This window comes from Ochlerotatus camptorhynchus, unplaced genomic scaffold, assembly GCF_037179485.1.
Source record: "Ochlerotatus camptorhynchus isolate MF236.1 unplaced genomic scaffold, CSIRO-AGI_Acam_v1.1 ptg000284l, whole genome shotgun sequence".
Classification (NCBI taxonomy): domain Eukaryota; kingdom Metazoa; phylum Arthropoda; class Insecta; order Diptera; family Culicidae; genus Ochlerotatus; species Ochlerotatus camptorhynchus.
Window position 1 is genome coordinate 1,555,075 of NW_027040773.1, and position 19,358 is coordinate 1,574,432.

Here is a 19,358-nt window from a genome sequence, read left to right on the forward strand (position 1 = left end):
CCACGAGGAAGTGGGCAAAATAATCTTGAATCAAATTCCATCATACATCAAATCACATGAAAAATGAGAACCAAAATGAAGATGAAGATGAGTGCCCAGGACATATTAATTAAATTTGGACATGGTCTGGATGCCTTCGGAGAGGTGGTCAGAATCTGACATGTGACACATGAAATCACATGAGAATCAAATAACAAGCCGATTGGCGATCATATTGAGTGCCAGTTACACATTTTACTGAAGGCGTCATGTTCGGAGTGTTAAGCGACGTAGTCGAGGACAAATGCATTCTTTTTAGATATTACCCAACTAACATTTTCAGCTTTGTAAGCCAACTTTTCCAGCGTTGTGCTGTAAAGTAGCTGAAAAGAAGCTGCAGATACAGCTACAAGCAAAAGCTAGCAAAATAGTGTTGGAGAGCGTTTACTCAACTTTCTCACAACCATTATTCAATTTGTCAGTCGCACTGAATAACATCAGCCAATAAACGCTAATGTCACTTCTATACACACACTAATCAACTTTCCACTTGTAGCTGCAAAACAAAGTTAACAAAGTGAATATATTACTCATTTGATGGCTTCTACACAACCAACCACTCTTGCTGAATAACATAAACATCAAAAGTGCTTTGTCAACAACTAAACAATCTGTACTCAGCTTATAAACTATGTTAGAGCTACTTCGGAAGCATTTTCACAGTCAACTAGGTTTATTTTTAGTCGTGTGCAGTTTTACAGCTTTTACTCTGCTCTTTTATAACTAGTCAAGAAAAGTGATTCATGTACACTATTATAAAGCCTCTACTCAGCGATTTTGTTGTAGAAGGGAATGTTGATTTGTTTACATCAGTTCAAAGTGTTTGCGTAGCACAGTTGGTAGTGTCAAGGTTTGCCAATGAGGTCGTCTCGAGTTCGATTCCAGGTTCCAGTGCAGGGTAAATACTTTGGTAATGATTTGTAACTAATTTCGATTAATTTGATTCTCACAGCAAAATAAACTCAATAAATTCCGTCATAAAAAAGCGTAAACAGTATTTAACCCGGCTTCAAGAGAAAGCTGTGTAGTGATTATTGGATAACCGGGAAAAGGTTGAATAAGCGCCTTTCAAGTTCACACACAACTAAACAGCAGGATAACAGCTGTATAGAAGCGTTAATGGATATGCATGCAATAAGAGCTTCTCCCGACCGTTTCAACAGCCATAAGTAGCTGACTAAGCTCGCCAGATTTGCTTGTATAGAGGTTGAGTAAAGGTTTCCTCATATCGTATAACGTTTGAATACAGCTTGAGACTGTATAAATGAAATGAGTAAAGCGTTTAAATTGTGAAAATTGTTAGTTGGGTAGCTTGAGTGCTTCTTCTTCTTCTTCTTAATTCCTTTATTTACCGTCGGTCTCTGTTCCACAATCTAGTGCCAATCCATTGACGGCAATCGAATCTGCAAGGAAGGCAGCTTCCACACCTGCGTAGGATATCGCACCCATTCAACACACATGGGCCGGGACCAACGACTTTACTTCCCTTCCGAAGGAAGACGTGACCAGAGATTCTTATGCCTCAGAAAAATCCCACCGACCTTGGCTGGGATTGAACCCAGACCCATTTTGATGTGAGAAAGCAGTCACGCTTACCACTACACCACCGCGCCGGCTAGTTTAGTGCTGCCAACATTTCAAAAGGCCAAAATTGCTTTTGTAAACAATGGCTGTAGCCGTCGATTACTCGCGAAAAAACAAAAACATCGCATATTTTCGAGAAATCGGCGGTTGTAGTAATTGTTTACAAAAGTGATCTAGCCATAATGAAATGTTGACACTGATATGTTGTTTAGCGAATGTCAGACTCGAAGTTAGTCAATTATCACAGATATTGAGTGTTAAATATGGATCAACAGGTCTGTGCCATAAAAAGGGAGATATTGGGTCTCAGTAGATTCCGTTAGCTTTTTTATAAAGAGAACCCATATCAATTATTCACAGGGATATAGGATGCTGCACGCTGACGTCACAATTGAACGCGATGAACCCTGTTAGCATAGAGGTGACTCTAAGACCAGAAGTTCCCGAAGAAACGTGCTCAACTTTTTGGCTCAGCTCTGGTACTTTTTTCGGTCCCAAGCTAACCCCTCAAAACATAGGAAAATCCACGAACCCCTCATTTTATCTGTCAAACTTTCATACGGAATCAAAACAAACATTATGTAGTACTAGAATTTCGACTTGAATGGGGTACGTTAATCGATTTGCTTGGGACCAATAGGCTAATCAAGTAATGAGCCAATTTTAAATCGTTAGTTTCCACTGGTTGCTGTTAGGCTCTTCCATTTGGTGAATTTTCACTTAAATTTGACAGATGGAAAATTTTCAAATAAACCTGCTATTCCAGCAGACTTATTTCTGACAGACAAGGAATCAATTTTGACATACACCTTCTCGAAAACCGACCGATAAACATCAGAGGGATTTTCGAACATTATATTTTTTTTTTCGAAGCATCAACTTTAAGTGAATATTTACCAAATGGAACACAAACTTAAGACCGGCGCACAATGTATACGTTTTCGGGTTTTTTGATAGATAATGGCATGGGCTAACTGTATCCATTGTGCGCTGGCCTTAAGTTTGTGTTCCATTTGCTAAATTAAATTTAACTCGTGGTTAAACGTGACATTTCGTAAGTTATTTTCCTTGTTCGAAAATCCCCGTGCTGTCGATCGGTTGGTTTTCGAGCCACGGTTGTCAAAATTTAACTTCTTGTCTGTCAGAAATAACCATGCTCGGATAGCAGGGTTAATCGATAACTTTCCATCTGTCAAATTTGAACCAAAAGTTTAAATAATCCACCAAATGTTTCAGAGCCTTAGTCAATTCAAATTGTTTCGAGTTTTTAAATAAAAAAGACTAAAAGGTATGTTATCCGAATATGTTCTATTAAAAAATATTCGTTTCTAAAAAACATTTAAACAACAATTCATTTTTTTCCTAACGGTTCGGTTAAATGGATTACTTATTCAAAAGTCTCCTCGCCATTAGGGTAAGGTGGGGTAATACGCACCACGGGGTACCAACCTTGACTTGTGTAATTTTTAACACCAATTCAAATTGTTTTCACCCAATCTTACTAGATGAAGAGCTGAATTATCGTTTGGAAAACTGTTCTTATCAATTGAAATTTGAAAAGTTTGAGGAATATTACCACGTGGTGCGTATAACACTCCGTTTTCCTAATTACCTTCTTATAATTTTAAATTCTTATTTAATCCTTTTAGGCTAACGCTTCAGATAATTTTGGGAATCATTAGCAACAGAAAGTGATTGGAATTCTTTTTTAATGAAACAAATGCAAAGATCACTTTCATGTTTATTTTTCTCAGAAATTTTGTTTTACTTTCTTCTTTTGTATAACAACTGTTTCATTTACTATCATACTTGTTCTTGATGCGGTCAGTTTTGATATTTTTGTTTTTTTTTACAACGATCACTTATGCTATTTTGGTGACTTTATTTACAGGAAAACCTTGTTATGAGTGTTTTTTTTTAATTGATGGCGCTTTTCAACATTTTAACACGTCCTAAAAAGCCGATTCTTTACTCTCCTTCAATTTTCAAAGGTAAACATGTATATTTTTTTAAAATAGGAAAAAAACTAGGTTTAGGATATGTGGATATATATATGTGAAGGTCGCAGTCCTTTGATGTAGAAGATACATTTATGTTTGTCCCATTCGAAAACATTTGTAGATTGGAGAATAATTAGTTTTCTGGAAGATTGTTTCGTTTCCATGTCTCGGATATGGTTGCTTCTTGTTGGCACGTAAGACGGCATGTCGACCTATTTCAAGGGGGGAAAAATGAGTTTAATATACTATTGTATCATAACAAATTTGTCTATCGTCGTCGAATCGTTTTCTCTACATCCAACATAGGCACCGAATTTCCATTATTCTCTCTAACCATTCGTCATCTTTCTTTCAACATAGCGATAGGAACACAAGCAAAACATAACTTATTCGACTATGTTTTCGTAAATTAATTCTTTCATGCTCCTTAATGACTTTCTTTATTTGACAGGAACACATTTTTCCTTATGATAACTTAATATTCAACACGCTGCTAACAGTTTCCGTTTTTCCCTCTGGTGTATGTACATACAACGTTTTCGTTTTTGCTAGGATGCAAGTTTTTGTCAGCTCTTTGCTCTGTGTCACTTTTGATTTTTTTTTCAGTTCGTATATACACAAGTAATCCACTCATTAAATTTCATAAAATGTTTGCTTTTTGCCATTGTCTTTCTCCAGCTATAGCATATTTTGTTTCAGTTTTCTCTTATTCAAAATCTGTCTTGCTGGATTTTGATACTTTGATGTTGTTGTTTTTTATTATTTTTTATTCAGGGTTTTAAAGAGCTAAGGCAGAATACAACTCTACCAGCACATGATTGGCGAAATGATGCTTATTCCGTTGAGTATGACGATTTGATTAGTAATAACTAAACTGAGGTGAATATAGGTAAATATGTACGGGGAAGTTAGATTCATTGGATAGATAACGTTTTAACTAGTGCTGAAGTTTGTAAAAAAAAAAAAAAAATCAAAATATTAGTGATTCCGTCAACATCAATTATTAACGATTTCGTTTGTCAGATTTTACACACTGATTTTTAACTAATCTTTCTGACACAAATTTGTTACCAAATCAAGCTATGATGTGATATGAGTTTTTAAAGGCAAATTTTTTACTCTCAACATTGGTCACAAAAAAGTGACTTTAGAAATAAAAATTGAAGAAAAAGTAACTTAAGTGACTGACTTGAAAATAGTGACCTAGCCACTAAAAAGGGACCTACTAAACCAGTCTGCTACATACAGTAGAGAAAAGTACGCCGGATTTTTTTTTGCTGCATACTAGCTTACACTGGCAAAAAATTGCTGTATAAGTGTATTAGTTGGGAAGTTCTTTCATCAGTCCGTCAAATGTCGATCATAACTTTTGTGTGACATTTGCATCGACTTAGATTTGGCAATCATCATATTCAAAATTTTCCATTTGCATCCTTTATATTTTTCTATATTTCATCCATAGACTTTTATCTTGATTTTTGAAGCGTGGGTGACATTAAGATCTACACTGGCAACACTGACGCCTTGGTTTCGGAGAAATTAGCGAAAACGGTGAGCTGTTCGCAGAATTTTGTGGCAATAACGACATGGTGATCGGGGACTCGCTCTTTCCCCATCGACCAGTGCACAAAGTCAAGTGGATTTCCCGTGATGGATATACCGAAAATCAAATCGAACACATCTGCATCAGCAAAAACTACAAGGGACAGCCCTATGGGGTTGTACGCAATGGTGACGTAGGACTACGTGGTCTTATATCATAAATCTTTTTTGTTAACTGCAGCAGGAGGTTGTGTTTTGTGTAGGAATAGGAGTTTGAGCGGGGTTCTCTCTGTTTGTACTCTTTAGTATGACGCGCTTGACATAGATGGCCAGGTTGCGACTCACGAAGAGCTACTGATCCCGATCTTTTGCGCGCAGCTTCTTCCTCCTTCTATGGATGGTCAATGTGGGCAGCAGCTCGCTGCTTGCAGGCAGCCTTTTGTTGTGTACTGGAGAACACCATCACTCACCACGCGGTAATTCAATAAACACCGTTTGGTGAGACCGGATGGAATTCAACTTTGAAATCTGTGTTAGGGAAATCGTTTTTCGCAGTCAGTAGGTGATAATTTTAATTATCATAGCAATAGTTGCACATTCGTGCAATTTTCAACAGTGATATTTTGGAAAATGATAAAGTCTTAGTTTTAACAGATCCGTAGAAAAAATCCTATCGATTGGCGTATTAAGAATTAAAATCCATCATCTCTGGATCAAAATCAGACCACTTTCATGCCGTTTGGTTTTGGAAATTGCACCCCCAATGTAGCCTTCAAGAACATGGTATGTAATATTTAAACATATCTAGATAGAGCTAGAATTAGGCGTAACAGCTTTTGTAAGCAATGACTTCTCTCGATGACTTTTTGGAATTGAAGGCACGCTCATGCAAACCAACATTACCGTCGGGTAGAAGAAGTCTTACCCTACCTGATGTTAATGTTGATTTACGTGGGCGAGCCTTGACTTTCAAGACATAATCGAAAGAAGTCATTGTGTTCAAAAGCTGTTACGCCCTAATTCCAGTTCTACCTTGATATGGGAACTTGCTTCCGATTGATGACCTTGATAAATGTCCAACAAATACTCTCTTTCAAATTTATGGTGGTCCTGAAAAGGACCGTTTTGTCGTGATGGTTGAGTAATGCTGAGCTATTAGGGTGTTAAACACAGATGAGGCTGGTAAGCTGTATGTTGTTTGGAATGAGGGTGAAGCGATGGGAGATGGCCCACAGCGACTCACGAAGAGCTACTGATTCCGATCAATAGCAGTGTGGCTTCTTTCTCCTTCTATGGATGCTCATGTGGGCTGCAACTCGCTGCTTGCAGGCAGCCTTTTGTTGTGTACTGGAGAACAATGTTCATCGCCACGCGCCGAAAGCACCAGACACCACCACACATGGTGATTGGAACTGAATCCGATCAGTGGTTGAGGTCAGCCTTGATAGCTAGCTGCTTGTGGGGAGCCTTTCGTTGTGTGGATGCAGAGCGTCTTATAGCGAATTTGTTTATTATCGGGGTTGGAACCAGTTCCAACCCAGTGCGAAACCGAACTTTTTGTCAGTGCGAACCTCAACCTGAGCTAGGTTTTAAAAACAAACGATCAAACTGACGTTTGCAAGAAAACAAATAGACCCGATCTTGATACCCGATCCAGGCTGGAACTGAATAATAAACAAATTCGCTATTAGTGAAGGTCCCTATGAAGGGAGATCTGACTGTGTGCGACAACTGGCGAGTCATCATGTTACCATAGAGGTGACTCTAAGACCAGAAGGTCCCGAAGAAATGTGCTCAACTTTTTGGCTCAGCTATGGTACTATCTTCGGTCCCAAGCTAATTGATGCACACCTCGAAACATAGGAAACTAACATAGTGTAGTACATATTAGACTTTAGACTAGAATGGGGTACGTTCATCGTTGTACTTGGGGCAGGAGAAGATCGACGAAACTCTCCGGCGGCAGAAGGTAGGATTCCGTGGCGGAAGATCTTGTGTGGACCATATTGTCACGATTTGTGGAACGCCCTGAGACACAAAGGAGACCCGAAAAAAATCGTTAACCTCATCGAAGCGCAGTACGAGGCATTCACATGTAGAGTCCTGCAAAACGGAGCCTTGTCTGACCCTATCCGGGTAGTCACCGGTGTGAGGCAAGGATGTATACTATCACCGTAATCGTAATCGACGAGATCACGGCAGGTGCAATTGACCGTGTGTCAAACCACGGCTTTGGCAGCATATTACCAACCGGTGGAAAATAACGATTTTAATTTGGCTCACTACTTGACTAGCATATTGGTCCCAAGCAAATCGATTAACGTAACCCATTTTAGTCTAAATGCTAGTACTACACTATGTTTGTTTTGATTCGCTATGAATGTTTGACAGATAAAATGAGGGGTAGATTTTCCTATGTTTCGAGGGGTGCATCGATTAGCTTGGGACCGAAGATAGTACCAGAGCTGAGCCAACAAGTTGAGTACGTTTCTTCGGGACCTTCTGGTCTTAGAGTTATCTCTATGCTATTACCATAGAGGTAACTCTAAGACAAGTAGGTCCCGAAGAAACGTGCTCAACTTTTTGGCTCACCTCTGGTACTATCTTCGGTCCCAAGCTTGTCGAATCACCCCTCGAAACATAGGTAAAACCAATAACCCCTCATTTTATCTGTCAAACTTTCATAGCGAATCAAAACAAACATTGCGTAGTACTAGAATTTCGACTAGAATAGGGTACGTTAATCGTTTGCTTGGGACCAATAGGCTACTAAAGTGGTGAGCCAATTTAAAATCGTTAGTTTCGTATTGATTGTTGCTATTACTATCGAGCACCTTAACGACTTCGATTTGGCTGATGATGTTGCGCTATTAGCACACAACCTAGCCAAACGCTCCTCTGCGGTGGGTCTCACCATCAACTTCAACAACACCAAATCGTTGGATGTCAACACGGTAGCGGAGCAAGCAGTGGAGAAAGTCGAAAGTTTCCAATATCTTGGTAGCCTGATAGCGTCAGACGGCGGGACCAAGAACGACATAGGTGCACGAATTAAGAAGGCTAGGGCTGCTTTTGCGAGTTTACGAAATGTATGGAGATCTGAGATCGAATTTTCAATTCAAACGTGAAATGTGTGTTGTTATACGCCAGCGAGACGTGGTGTGTAGCAGCGGCGTACACTGCCTGAAGTATATAATTCGTACCTAGTGGCCTCACAACTGGATCTCGAATGCCGAGCTCCATCTTCGTGCTGAGCTCCATCATCGTGCTGAGCTCCATTTAGAGAGCGCGCTCAAGTGCACCTTTAGTGGAAATACAGAGTTTTTTTGTCTTTATTGGCCCTTATTATGGGTGTCACTTCAAGATGAAAACGAAGTGAAGTGACCAGTTGTCACTCACGGTGAAGTGATTGCCGTGTAAATCAAATGGGAATCACTTCACCGTGAGTGACGAGTTGTCACTTCACCGTGAAGTGACATCGGTAATAAGGGCAATTATAGAGATTTTTAGCCATACACGCTATTTCAAAACTACTCAAATTTGGGTAGAATCCACCCAGATCTGTCAAAACTGAACCTACCCAAAAATGGGTAAACTGTGTTGGGATTGACAAGTTGACAAATGAACAACATTGATATGAATCCGATCGACGTTGTTCATTTGTCAACTTGTCACTTCCAACACAGTTTACCCATTTTTGGGTAGGTTCAGTTTTGACAGATCTGAGTGGATTCTACTCAAATTTGGGTAGTTTTGAAATAGCGTGTATGGCTAGTTCATCCCTTTAAAAAAGAGTGCGGCGCTGAAACTTACTATTTTGATAGGGAGATTAATAGCATTAAACTATCTATTTAAGATCTATTCTTTTGAGAAGTTTGGGTTCATGATTAGCTCGTTCTTTTGAACCTTACCAAATATCAAGACCTACAAATACTTCATACATCAGTTTACGGAATTCTGTTGATAAAACAAGTTAGACGCGGATTGAATGTACACGGTAGCCGGGAAATACCCAATAATGACTACAAAGTAAGCATTTTTGAGGGAAACTGGGATTACCCATTAAATGAGTAAAATGTTATCCATTTATGAGTAATTGCAACTACTAAAATAAGTAGTAATTATTCATTTATGAGTATAAAATACTCATAAATGGGTAATTTTGTTACTAATTTAATAGGTAGTCCCAGTCTCCCTCAAAAATGCTTACCTTGTAGTCAATATCGAATCTTTTATAGTCATTATTGGGTATTTTGAGGCTACCGTGCAAGTGATTTTCCATCCTTGTTTACCATACAAACTTTACCCACCATAGTGTACATACATATTGCGCGTTTCACACCAAATTGGACTAATAAGCGCGTTTTTACTTATTAAAAAGTGTGATAAAACTGCAAGTTTACGTCTAATCGTCTTGGTGTCTTCGGTGCACTTATTCTTTATGCAAGCAATAAGTGCTCCGAAGACACGATTTGACGAAAACGTGCACTTTTATCACACTATTTGCATTTTTGGGACAGTCCAGTTTCAGATACAATCAGCAATATAATGGATATACACCACCCCTGCTCCACAGTTCCGCCCCGTAAAGGATGCTAGGGACAACCAGAGCCCTAGCAACCTAGATCACATCATTTGAGCATTTTAAAATTACGTTTGCTGACGTTTAATATTATGATATTTCGATGCCAGCATTTCAAAAGGGCAAAAGTACTTTTGTAAACAATGACTTTAGCCGTCGATTTCTCGTGAATAAAAGTTCATTAATGCAAAGTAATGGCACCATCGGGTAGAGGAATGTTTCATCATTAATTTGCAGGAGTGAGCTTTTATTTGCGAGAAATCTGCGGTTGAATTCATTGCATACAAAAACAGTTTCGCTCTAATGAAATGTTGATTTTTTTCTTCTAGAACCTCACGGCAAATGAGAACGACCCAAATTTGAGTTTAATTCACTCATAATCGCCAAAAGTGCAGGAACTCAGCCATGAGTAAATTTGCCTCATGGTTTACTGTGGAAAACTTCAAAAATCTGCCGGAAAATGAGGAAAATTGACGATAATTCTACTGAGTCTTGGAGTAGTACCAATAGCCTGAATGAATCCAAAAGTTATCGAAGATGGAACGTGACAGGCGTGAAAAAATTCTGCACATTCACATTTTGATGGACGATGAAACTTATGCAAAAATGGACTTTAGGCAAACGCCCGAGCCAAAAATTTTACTCCGCAGTTGCGAAAAGAAAACAAAGGTTTTCATCACTGGAGCGACTATAAATGGACAACTTTACAAGGAGGAGTGTCTCCAGAACATAATTTTGCCGTTCATTCAATCACGAAGGTTCCGTAAAGTTCTGGTCTGACTTAGCCAGCTGCCATTACAGCTGTGATGTCATAGAATGGTATAAGCAGAATAATGTCGATTTTATTGAGAAAAGTCCAGATTTTCGTCCAATTGAAAAAATTTGGGCAATTATCAAGCGCAAAATGAAGAAATGTGGCAAAACAATCAAAACACCATCTGATTTGGAGAAGTGGTGGACAAGGATGGTAGATGAGATTGACAGTACTACCAACCGGTGGAAACTATCGATATCAAATTGGCTCACTACTTGACTAGCCTATTGGTCCCAAGTAAATCAATTAACGTACCCCATTCTTGTCGAAATTCTAGTACTACACTATGTTTGTTTTGATTCCCTATGAAAGTTTGACAGATGAAATGAGGGGTTCGTGGATTTTCGTATGTTTCGAGGGGTATATCGATTAGCTTGGGACCGAAGAGAGTACCAGAGCTGAGCCAAAAAGTTGAGCACCTTTCTTCGGGACCTTCTGGTATTAGAGTTACCTCTATGGTACTACTGTGCAAGACATGATGAGAGGTATTCCGCGAAAAGTCGAAAATTCATCCGAAAAGCTGACGAATAATTTTAGTTGTATTTTTCCTACAAAAAAATCCTACAAAATGATACCTTTAGCGTTTTTGTACTTTATTTCCCCTTGGAGAAATCAGGCATAACATTTGATAACGGCACAAAAGCATTTGTAAACAAACTTTTTAAGGCCCTTTACACGCGAACCAAAGTACGCCCACGCAAACCAATGCCACTTTCGGAAAGGTGATAGTTGCCCCTATCCGATGATGGTATTGGTTTGCGTGTAAAGGGTCTTAGAAAGTTTGTTTACAAATGTTTTTGTGCCGTTATCAAATGTTATGCCTGAAATGACCTATTTTGTGCGGCCAAATTCTAAATGGAACAGACTTTAAATCAAGATCACAATTTTTTAACCAAATTTTCCAGATGTCAGTATTTTTTCAGTAGTGCAATTTAAAATTCGGCTCTAGTTTGTAGCATTCTACTTGATTTTTTTAAAAAGGTTTAAGGGTAAACTATACATGGAGAATTCAGTCAGTTTTAACTTGCTGTAACGAAAATTAAAAATCCATAAATTTAACAACATTACCAATTATGGAGTCCCTTTTCAAAGTTCAAGTGGATTTGTGGACTAATCATAACTCGCAAATAATGTGTTCTTTAAAAATGAAGTGTCATTTGGCGAATTTATACGGAATTTTGTTTTTGCAATTTTTTTTTTCAATCAAGGTGAAATGCTGTAATGTTTTAGAAATCGTTTTTGTTTTGCTATGCATTTCTAGGACATGAAAAGTGCAATTTTCGGACAAAACAATCATCATTCCACCAATCTGCTGCACACAACTCATCTAATGATATTAAAATCTACGCTTCTCCTCACTTCACCTATCTCTATATCCATCCAAACACACAGGGAAGACCCACTAGAGAGCAAATCCATTCATCAAAAATCGTTTTCCGGCAAACACCAGCTACCTAAACGCAACTTTCCGGTACCCTAGTAGTCATCAGCATATTTTTGATTGTATGTACATTGATATCGTAATCGTTCGGATTGACCCCTTGCGTGGCGACGGGGGCAGCTCCAGGTCCTCCGTTGGGTAGCAGACCACTTGACTGATGGTGGTGGCTATTTCCGTATAGTGCTATCGTTGAACCACCACTGGCAGGCGCAATGCCTCCCACTGCTGGTGCCGCGGTGTAGTAGGCTCCGAGCTTGAGGCTCACCGAGGGGTCCGTGGGCTGATTAATATTCGGATGTAATTGATTTACCACCGGCGTGGACGTCGCACTGCCTCCGTGCATGGAAGTGATGCCTCCGAGATGGCCCATGCCGGTCGAGGGTATCAGCAACTCCGTCGGCCGTATATCATGGTTGGGATATCGATCGTACTGTAAACGGTAACGAGAGAGAGAGAGAGAGAGAGAGAGAGAGAGAGAGAGAGAGAGAGAGTAAGAGAGTGGAACAATGATTTAATTGATTTTCAAATCTTATGCAATTAATTTTGTGATGGGTGTTGCAATTGCCATATGTAATTTTGATAGCAGTTGCCAATGCAGTAATTTTATGCGTAACAGGTTGACTTTGGTTTGGTGAGGCTTGTACTATAGTAAACTGTAAGAGTCACACGGGTCACATGCTGGTGGATCAAACAATTATGAATTAAATACATCGTACCATACTCCGAATCATAACATGTCCTCGACATTTTTTTTCTATCTATCTGTGATATTCAAGCCAAAGATGAATGCAAAGAAGCAACTGTTCGACCGAAGACGATATTTACCCTTCTTACAAAGAAGAGTACGTAAACCGCTTGGTAAACCGACTTTTGATCCAAGGATCGAATTTCATATACCATTTTTTTCCCTATTCTGCATGCTTTCTGTCGAAACCCGAGCAGGAGAAAATAACTAAAGAATACCTAATTCTGACCTAGAGGTATAGAGGTATAGAGGTATATCCCTTAATTGTATGATTTTTTATTTTGTGGTGATTTTTTTTTCTTTTGGTATATATTGCTCTTACTATTAAAATGTTGTTTCACCATGTTTAAAGACCAACATAGGTATGTTGCCAAATGGCAACACTATGCATTTAAGGGATATATCAAAGAATAATACCAAAAAATTGCATACAAAATGCTATGAAAATATCAAAAATTGTTATTTGGATACCAAAAGAATACCTGTGTGGTATTGCTTTGGTATTGCATTATCATAATTTGGTATTATAAGGGTATTGTGGGAACATTTTTTTGGTATTATTTTAGATTTTTTCCATCGTACTTTTCACATAAGCGCTATGTGATTCTCATGTAGAGGTACTCATTTCATTAAGCTTAACCGTCACAGGATTATCACATAGAAGTTACGTGATTTGGTCGTTGACATTTATTGGAGGATTCTAGTATCAATATTTTGACATAAAAATATTATGTTGATACAACCTTTACTGTTTTCATAGTAGTATAATTAAATAATATTCCTTTAATTTATTCAAATATTCTAAATACACCACATCAGATTTTCTTAAATATTCGATTCGCAACACAAACAATCTGGACGATCAGGGAGATGGGCCGAGGTACTGTTTCCCTTAGAGGAAGAAACTACTGGACAGTTTTAAAAAATAATTCTGTTGAGCACGATGAAATAGACAGCAAATTTTTGTTAAAGAGAATAAAATAATCCATAATGATATGCTTACATCTTGCCAACATTTTTCAAAAATACCGAACAAAAGCATATCATGATGCCACCATGATTTGCACCGCTCTGAGTGTACGAACCACTTTTTTTTAGATGTGGAAATCACATAAGCTTTAAGTGAAACGCACATAGACTCAGTGTTATGTGAAAATCCCGTGATTATGTAGGTATGTTAAAAAGGAACTTACTGTGAATTTCAAGGAACATCACATACATTCTACTTGAGCCACGTAAAACTGAGAAGAGAGGAAAAAGTGAGAGCACCCAAAATACTTTTCTTTTCACTCAACACTAAATTAAGTCAAAGAAGAAAACTCAAGTTTGAGTAATCCTGATCAAGAATCCATTGAGTGAAAATTACCCAACAATCAATCGTTAAGGGGATGGATAGTGTGTAAAATGTATACCATTCTATTACCCAAAGTTGGAAGAAAATTTGTATTATTTTCCTTTCTTTAGAATGGAAATTAAGGAATATGTGGCAACCAAAGTCAAATTGAATTTATTTGAATCAACCTGCAGTAGAAGATACAGATTAAGATGTTTTTAAACAATGGAACTAAAAACACTCATAATTTTCCAGCAAGCCGATTCCTTTACAATTTTTCTTGTCATTATTTACTAAACACTAACGAAGACTAATTGATTAATGCGAGGAGTAATGGAGCCCGAATGACGATGGAGTACAATAAATGACATCATCGACGGAAGCGCAGGTTGCTATGATTTTCATCCAAACATAAGTTAAAAGTAACCAACGGTGAAAACATGACGTTGAGTACTTTTAACTGAAAATTGAGTTCTTTTTTACTTTGAATCGCAGCGTGTTTTATTTAAATTAAATATATTGAAATATGTATGTATATCAGTCGACATAGAAATATTACGTTTTGTGCTTAACAATGATTAACAGAAAATTAACTTAAATTTGATTTCATCTCTTATTACTCAATAGATGAGTAAATTTGACACAGATAAAAGTTCTGAATTTTAATGGTGGTGTAAACATTCATTCACGTAGACTTGTATTTCATTTCACGCAACCGAGCAATTTGCAAACAATGTTGTTTACATAGATGGGCTTTTGTTTACAATATTTGCTACATTGCCTGAAATGTGTCAGAACTTTACATGATGTACCGTATGCGTGATAATGTTTGCACCATTAAGCAATGTAAAATTTAAAAAATTCTCAAACATTTCGTTTCGAGTTTTTTTTTATTTATTCATATTTTTTGCCATCGGAAGCCACCAATCCAAACACCATGACGCTAGCAGGATGCTTGGTCAGATACATGCTCTTGTGCTCGTCGGCCACGTATTTTACCGGAAGAGAACTAATATACCGGTCGGTTCTGGAATTTGATACGGGATCGACGGTAAACATGCTTTCGTCGGTGAACAGGATTACCGGATTTTTTCGCTTAAGGAAGTTCAAGATTTTCTTGCATTGTTTGACTCGTAGCTCCCGGATGCGGTTGATAATCATGTGAGTTTTTTTTTCGTGCCCTCGACTTTGCTCCGCAATCTTCCTTTAGGAGCTTCCGTGCCGTAAAGTCACTGATCCCGTGTTCCTTTGCCATTTTCCTTATTGAACGCACTGGATTCACCCGAATCTTCCTTTTGATAGCAGCGATAACCCTCGGAACCCGAGCTGACCTCGGACGACCTGTGGCCACCTTCACGGATAGTTGTCCTTTCTTTTCTCGGTCTAAAACCCTTTTGATGGTCCACCGGGACACTCTCACAGCGGTTGCAATGTCTTTTTGCGAAATTTGCGCGTGGGACAAATCACGAATACGCTGCCACTTCGTCATGGTGCAACTGTCAAACTAAGTATACACTGATAAATTAAACTATTCCCACTTCGCCTGAAATTTAATCAATTTGACATTAAACTCAGTTTAATCATTTCGAAAGATTAAAAATGAATACTCTCTTTCTAAAAACTAAGCATTTGCTATTAATCCCAGCTTAATCATGGTTGATTAGATTGAAGATAATCTTTTTTGAATAAATTTTAATAATTTTTTATTCTATTTTAATAATTTTTGATTGAATTTTAATCCGTTTTGATTATATATCAGTATTGAAAAAGAGTAATATTTAATAATGGAAAGATTATTTCGAATTTAATCATGCATGACTACTTCCGAAGTAATCATGGCTCAGACTCAATAAGGTGAAGCGGGAATCTGCATACTTTTTAAGCTTTTTTGATTTAATTTATCTTTGAGTGTATCATTTTATTTTGTACACAGCCTACTACCAACCGGTGAACACTCGTGTTTATTTCAGTTACCATGGAGACGTAATTTGTGATTAGCCCCGGTCCCTTTCAAATTGTATCATTATTTATGAACGGCCTTATATTTGAAATGACGTTTCACATTCATCTAGTGATGTCCGATTTTCATTCGAATAATCGTTTAATCGATTAACGAACCGAAAAGTAAACTATTTATAATCGGTTAGATCTTGCCGATATAAGCATTAACATCTCCACAGGATCATCACCGATCGTTTCAAACATGTGCTGCACTCTCATTGGTGGAAAAATGGCAGCACAGCGAACAAAAAAATAATCGATTAGTTGTCAATCGAGTAATTAAAAAATGGGACATCTCTGATTTTGGTGTGATTGTTTTGATAAAAATGAGCGCAAAATTTCATCTCTTCCGAGGGGGCAGCAAAACCACAAAATTACCTTGAATACGGGGGGTTCTCCTTGGATGAAAGGGACCGTGAAAGAAGACACTAAAATAGAAAGTTTTTCTTCCGACAGTTTCATCTTAGTATTCATCTTTGCTACTACGGTATGAGCTATAGGTTACGTGCATGCAAAGAAAATCAAGGCACAGGGGAAATGGGAACCTTGGGCCACATTGTGCATCTCGAAACGAAAAACTTTTTGTACGAACGCTTGTATGAAAAAGTTTTTCGTTTCGAGATGCGCAATGTGGCCCCTTATTTGTACGATGGTGCAAACATTATCACGTATGTAAATGTATATGATATGTGACGCTCCATTTATGTGCATCATATTGAACAGAAATTTACACTACGTTTTCGAACTGTGCAACGCCACTTTTCTGATTCATTCAATTGTGGACTTCAAATTATAGAGCCCAACGTTAAGTTTTTTAAACCTAATTTTGAATATTTTTTATACCGTGTACACTGGTCCACCGGTATTTTCCTCGGATTAAATCCCACCAATAATGTCCGGCTGCTTTTATGTCGACATCAGATTTAATCAACACGACCCTAAGCAAACGTTTTGCAGATCATCCAAACAGGGTCGGTATTAAAAGTTAATTCGAGGAGGAGCTTAGCAAATTAGGCGATTCAAATATGGCATCCACGAGCTTTTCGATTTTTCTAACCCTGTCACGCATTTTCCCATACGTACTGTCACAAATCCTAGGACCACCTCCCCCCTTATAGAGAGATCGTCATATTTAAATCCGTATGATATTCGTACGATCAGAATTATTCGCTAAGCGTCCAAAACACATTTCATAAGAAATCGTATGAAATCATTACTTTGCATTCGTCAAGGAAATGCATGGTACATATGTACTTCTAACCGCAATGATCTAACAAGTCTAGATAGTGCTAGAATAAGGGCCTAACTGCTTTTGTAAACAATGACTTCTCTCGACAATTCATGACACTCCCACGCATAACAAATATAACCATCAGGTAGGCGAAGTCTTCCCCTACACCGCTGATCAACTCCATCCCGTTTTACTTCTTTTTCTTCTTATTCGCATTTCAAGCTTATTGCTTAGCGCATATTTAGCTTATTGCGTGCTCTCAACTTAGTGTTCTTAAATGCACTTCCACAGTTATTAATTGAGAGCTTTCAATGCCAATACCAATGCTTGAATTTGTATATTGTGTGGCAAGCACAATGATACTCTATGCCCAGGGAAATCGAGAAAATTTCTAACCCGAAAGATTCCCTCGACCGGACCGGGAATCGAACCCACCGCCGCCGGCTTGGTAATACCGTGCCTTTACTGACTAGGCTATGAGGCCCCGTTTTACACAACTATTAAAACGTAGAAAATTCTACGTTGGCTACACACTTTGTATGGGAAAGGCTAAGTAAGAGGATGAATTTATTAAAAAAAACAGTTGACATGTAACCTGAAAAGTGAGTCAGGTCTGCTGTATAAAACCGGACGGTGAACTTTTCATGCAGGGGTATCTTACTTCGCGTCAATGCTTATTTGTCTTGGTTCCCAACAAGCTAAGACCACAAATCAAATTGTCACTCGATGAATCACTGCGCAGTGGAAATGGGTTTGTCAATTGGCATGTTTGCAACTTGTTTCCCAACATCCTGATAGAGTATCTGGACCCGTCCAGACCGATTCCTGTATTGGATAGGTAGAGACGACCCGTTTCTCTGTTTGAGTCGGAAATGGGCACTGTCGGATGTCCCTCAGCTTATTCTACGAGAAAACAAGAGCAAGGACTCTCCGAGCAAGCTGTTGACATTCAAACAAATGTATTTTCGTTTATTATTTTTCCTACGTACAAACGAACAATCTCTTTGGAGTAGTTTTGTTCCATGAACTTGAACGGCCAGTCTGGGACACGGTGGCTGGACGGGGGTGCTGGTGTTGGGAGGAATCCAGAAACGACAACGTTTCCGATACAAGTTGCTTGAGCTGCGAACCGACAAACTCTCATTCCATCAGCTCATGCTTTTCAGATGTCAATGCTGTTATTGCTGTTCTGCTAGCTTGTACATACAACAGATCGGTAGGTATCAATTTTCCCATGTCTTGCGTGCGTCCTTTACGGAGCTCAATCGAGAGTGAGAAAAGCTGGTGCTTGCTAACTTTACACCCGGGTGCCCTCGGTTCCGATACAACAAACAGTGCTTTCTCCACAAGGAGCTGTAGAAGGAAGAGGGAAACTTTGCTTTGACTCGAATTTCATTGATATTTTAGAGCTATTAAACTTTCATGTCCTGTACCATGTGCAAAACACGACTGTTGATGGAGAAATCGATTCAAGGGAAGGTTTCTGGTACAACACCAATTTAGAGAGCCTGCACCAGCCATGCCAACCAGTTCAAGATGCCAGTATGTGGGACTCAACGAAAGACATTCTATGTATTCGCATGCAACAGTCTAAAGGCAACGTACCAAGTGTAGAGTGTACATTTTGGGAAGATTGATTTCGTTTATGTAATTATGTCTACCCTTAGGCATATTTAAGGATATGGTTCATAAGAGTGGTTTCTCGTACAATTTGTTTCACCTCTTCGCATTTTCTAGGGCACATAAAGGGTGTCCACGATGAAATTGCCACACTATGAAATTGCTCTAACTTTTTAACCGTTGGGTAGAATTTAATGAAAATTTGGGTGGATTTAGTTCATAGTGCATTATTTACATCCTGCAAGTTTTAAAGTCCTGTGTTCAAAACTCGCGGAAATGGAGTCGAAAGAACAGCTCGTGCGTGATAAAATCTTGCGCATTCATCATGAGAACAAGGATCTCTCGCATCGTTCCATCGCTAAAACGTTGGGAATCGCGAATTCCACGGTGTCGCGAGTGATTAAGCGGTTCGAGGAACGGTTGACC

At 38.6% G+C, this 19,358-nt stretch overlaps 1 protein-coding gene across 1 annotated transcript in view; it reads right to left on the reverse strand.

Moving 5' to 3' along the window:
• Positions 1 to 11,869: 11,869 nt before the first annotated feature.
• The window catches only part of LOC135706541 (protein turtle homolog A-like), a 1,327,166-nt gene continuing 1,319,677 nt past the window's right edge, over positions 11,870 to 19,358 (reverse strand). The window contains exon 18 of the mRNA XM_065228176.1: positions 11,870 to 12,432. Coding sequence (XP_065084248.1) covers positions 12,016 to 12,432 — 417 coding nt within the window. The 3' untranslated portion in view covers positions 11,870 to 12,015. The remainder of the gene's footprint in view (positions 12,433 to 19,358) is intronic.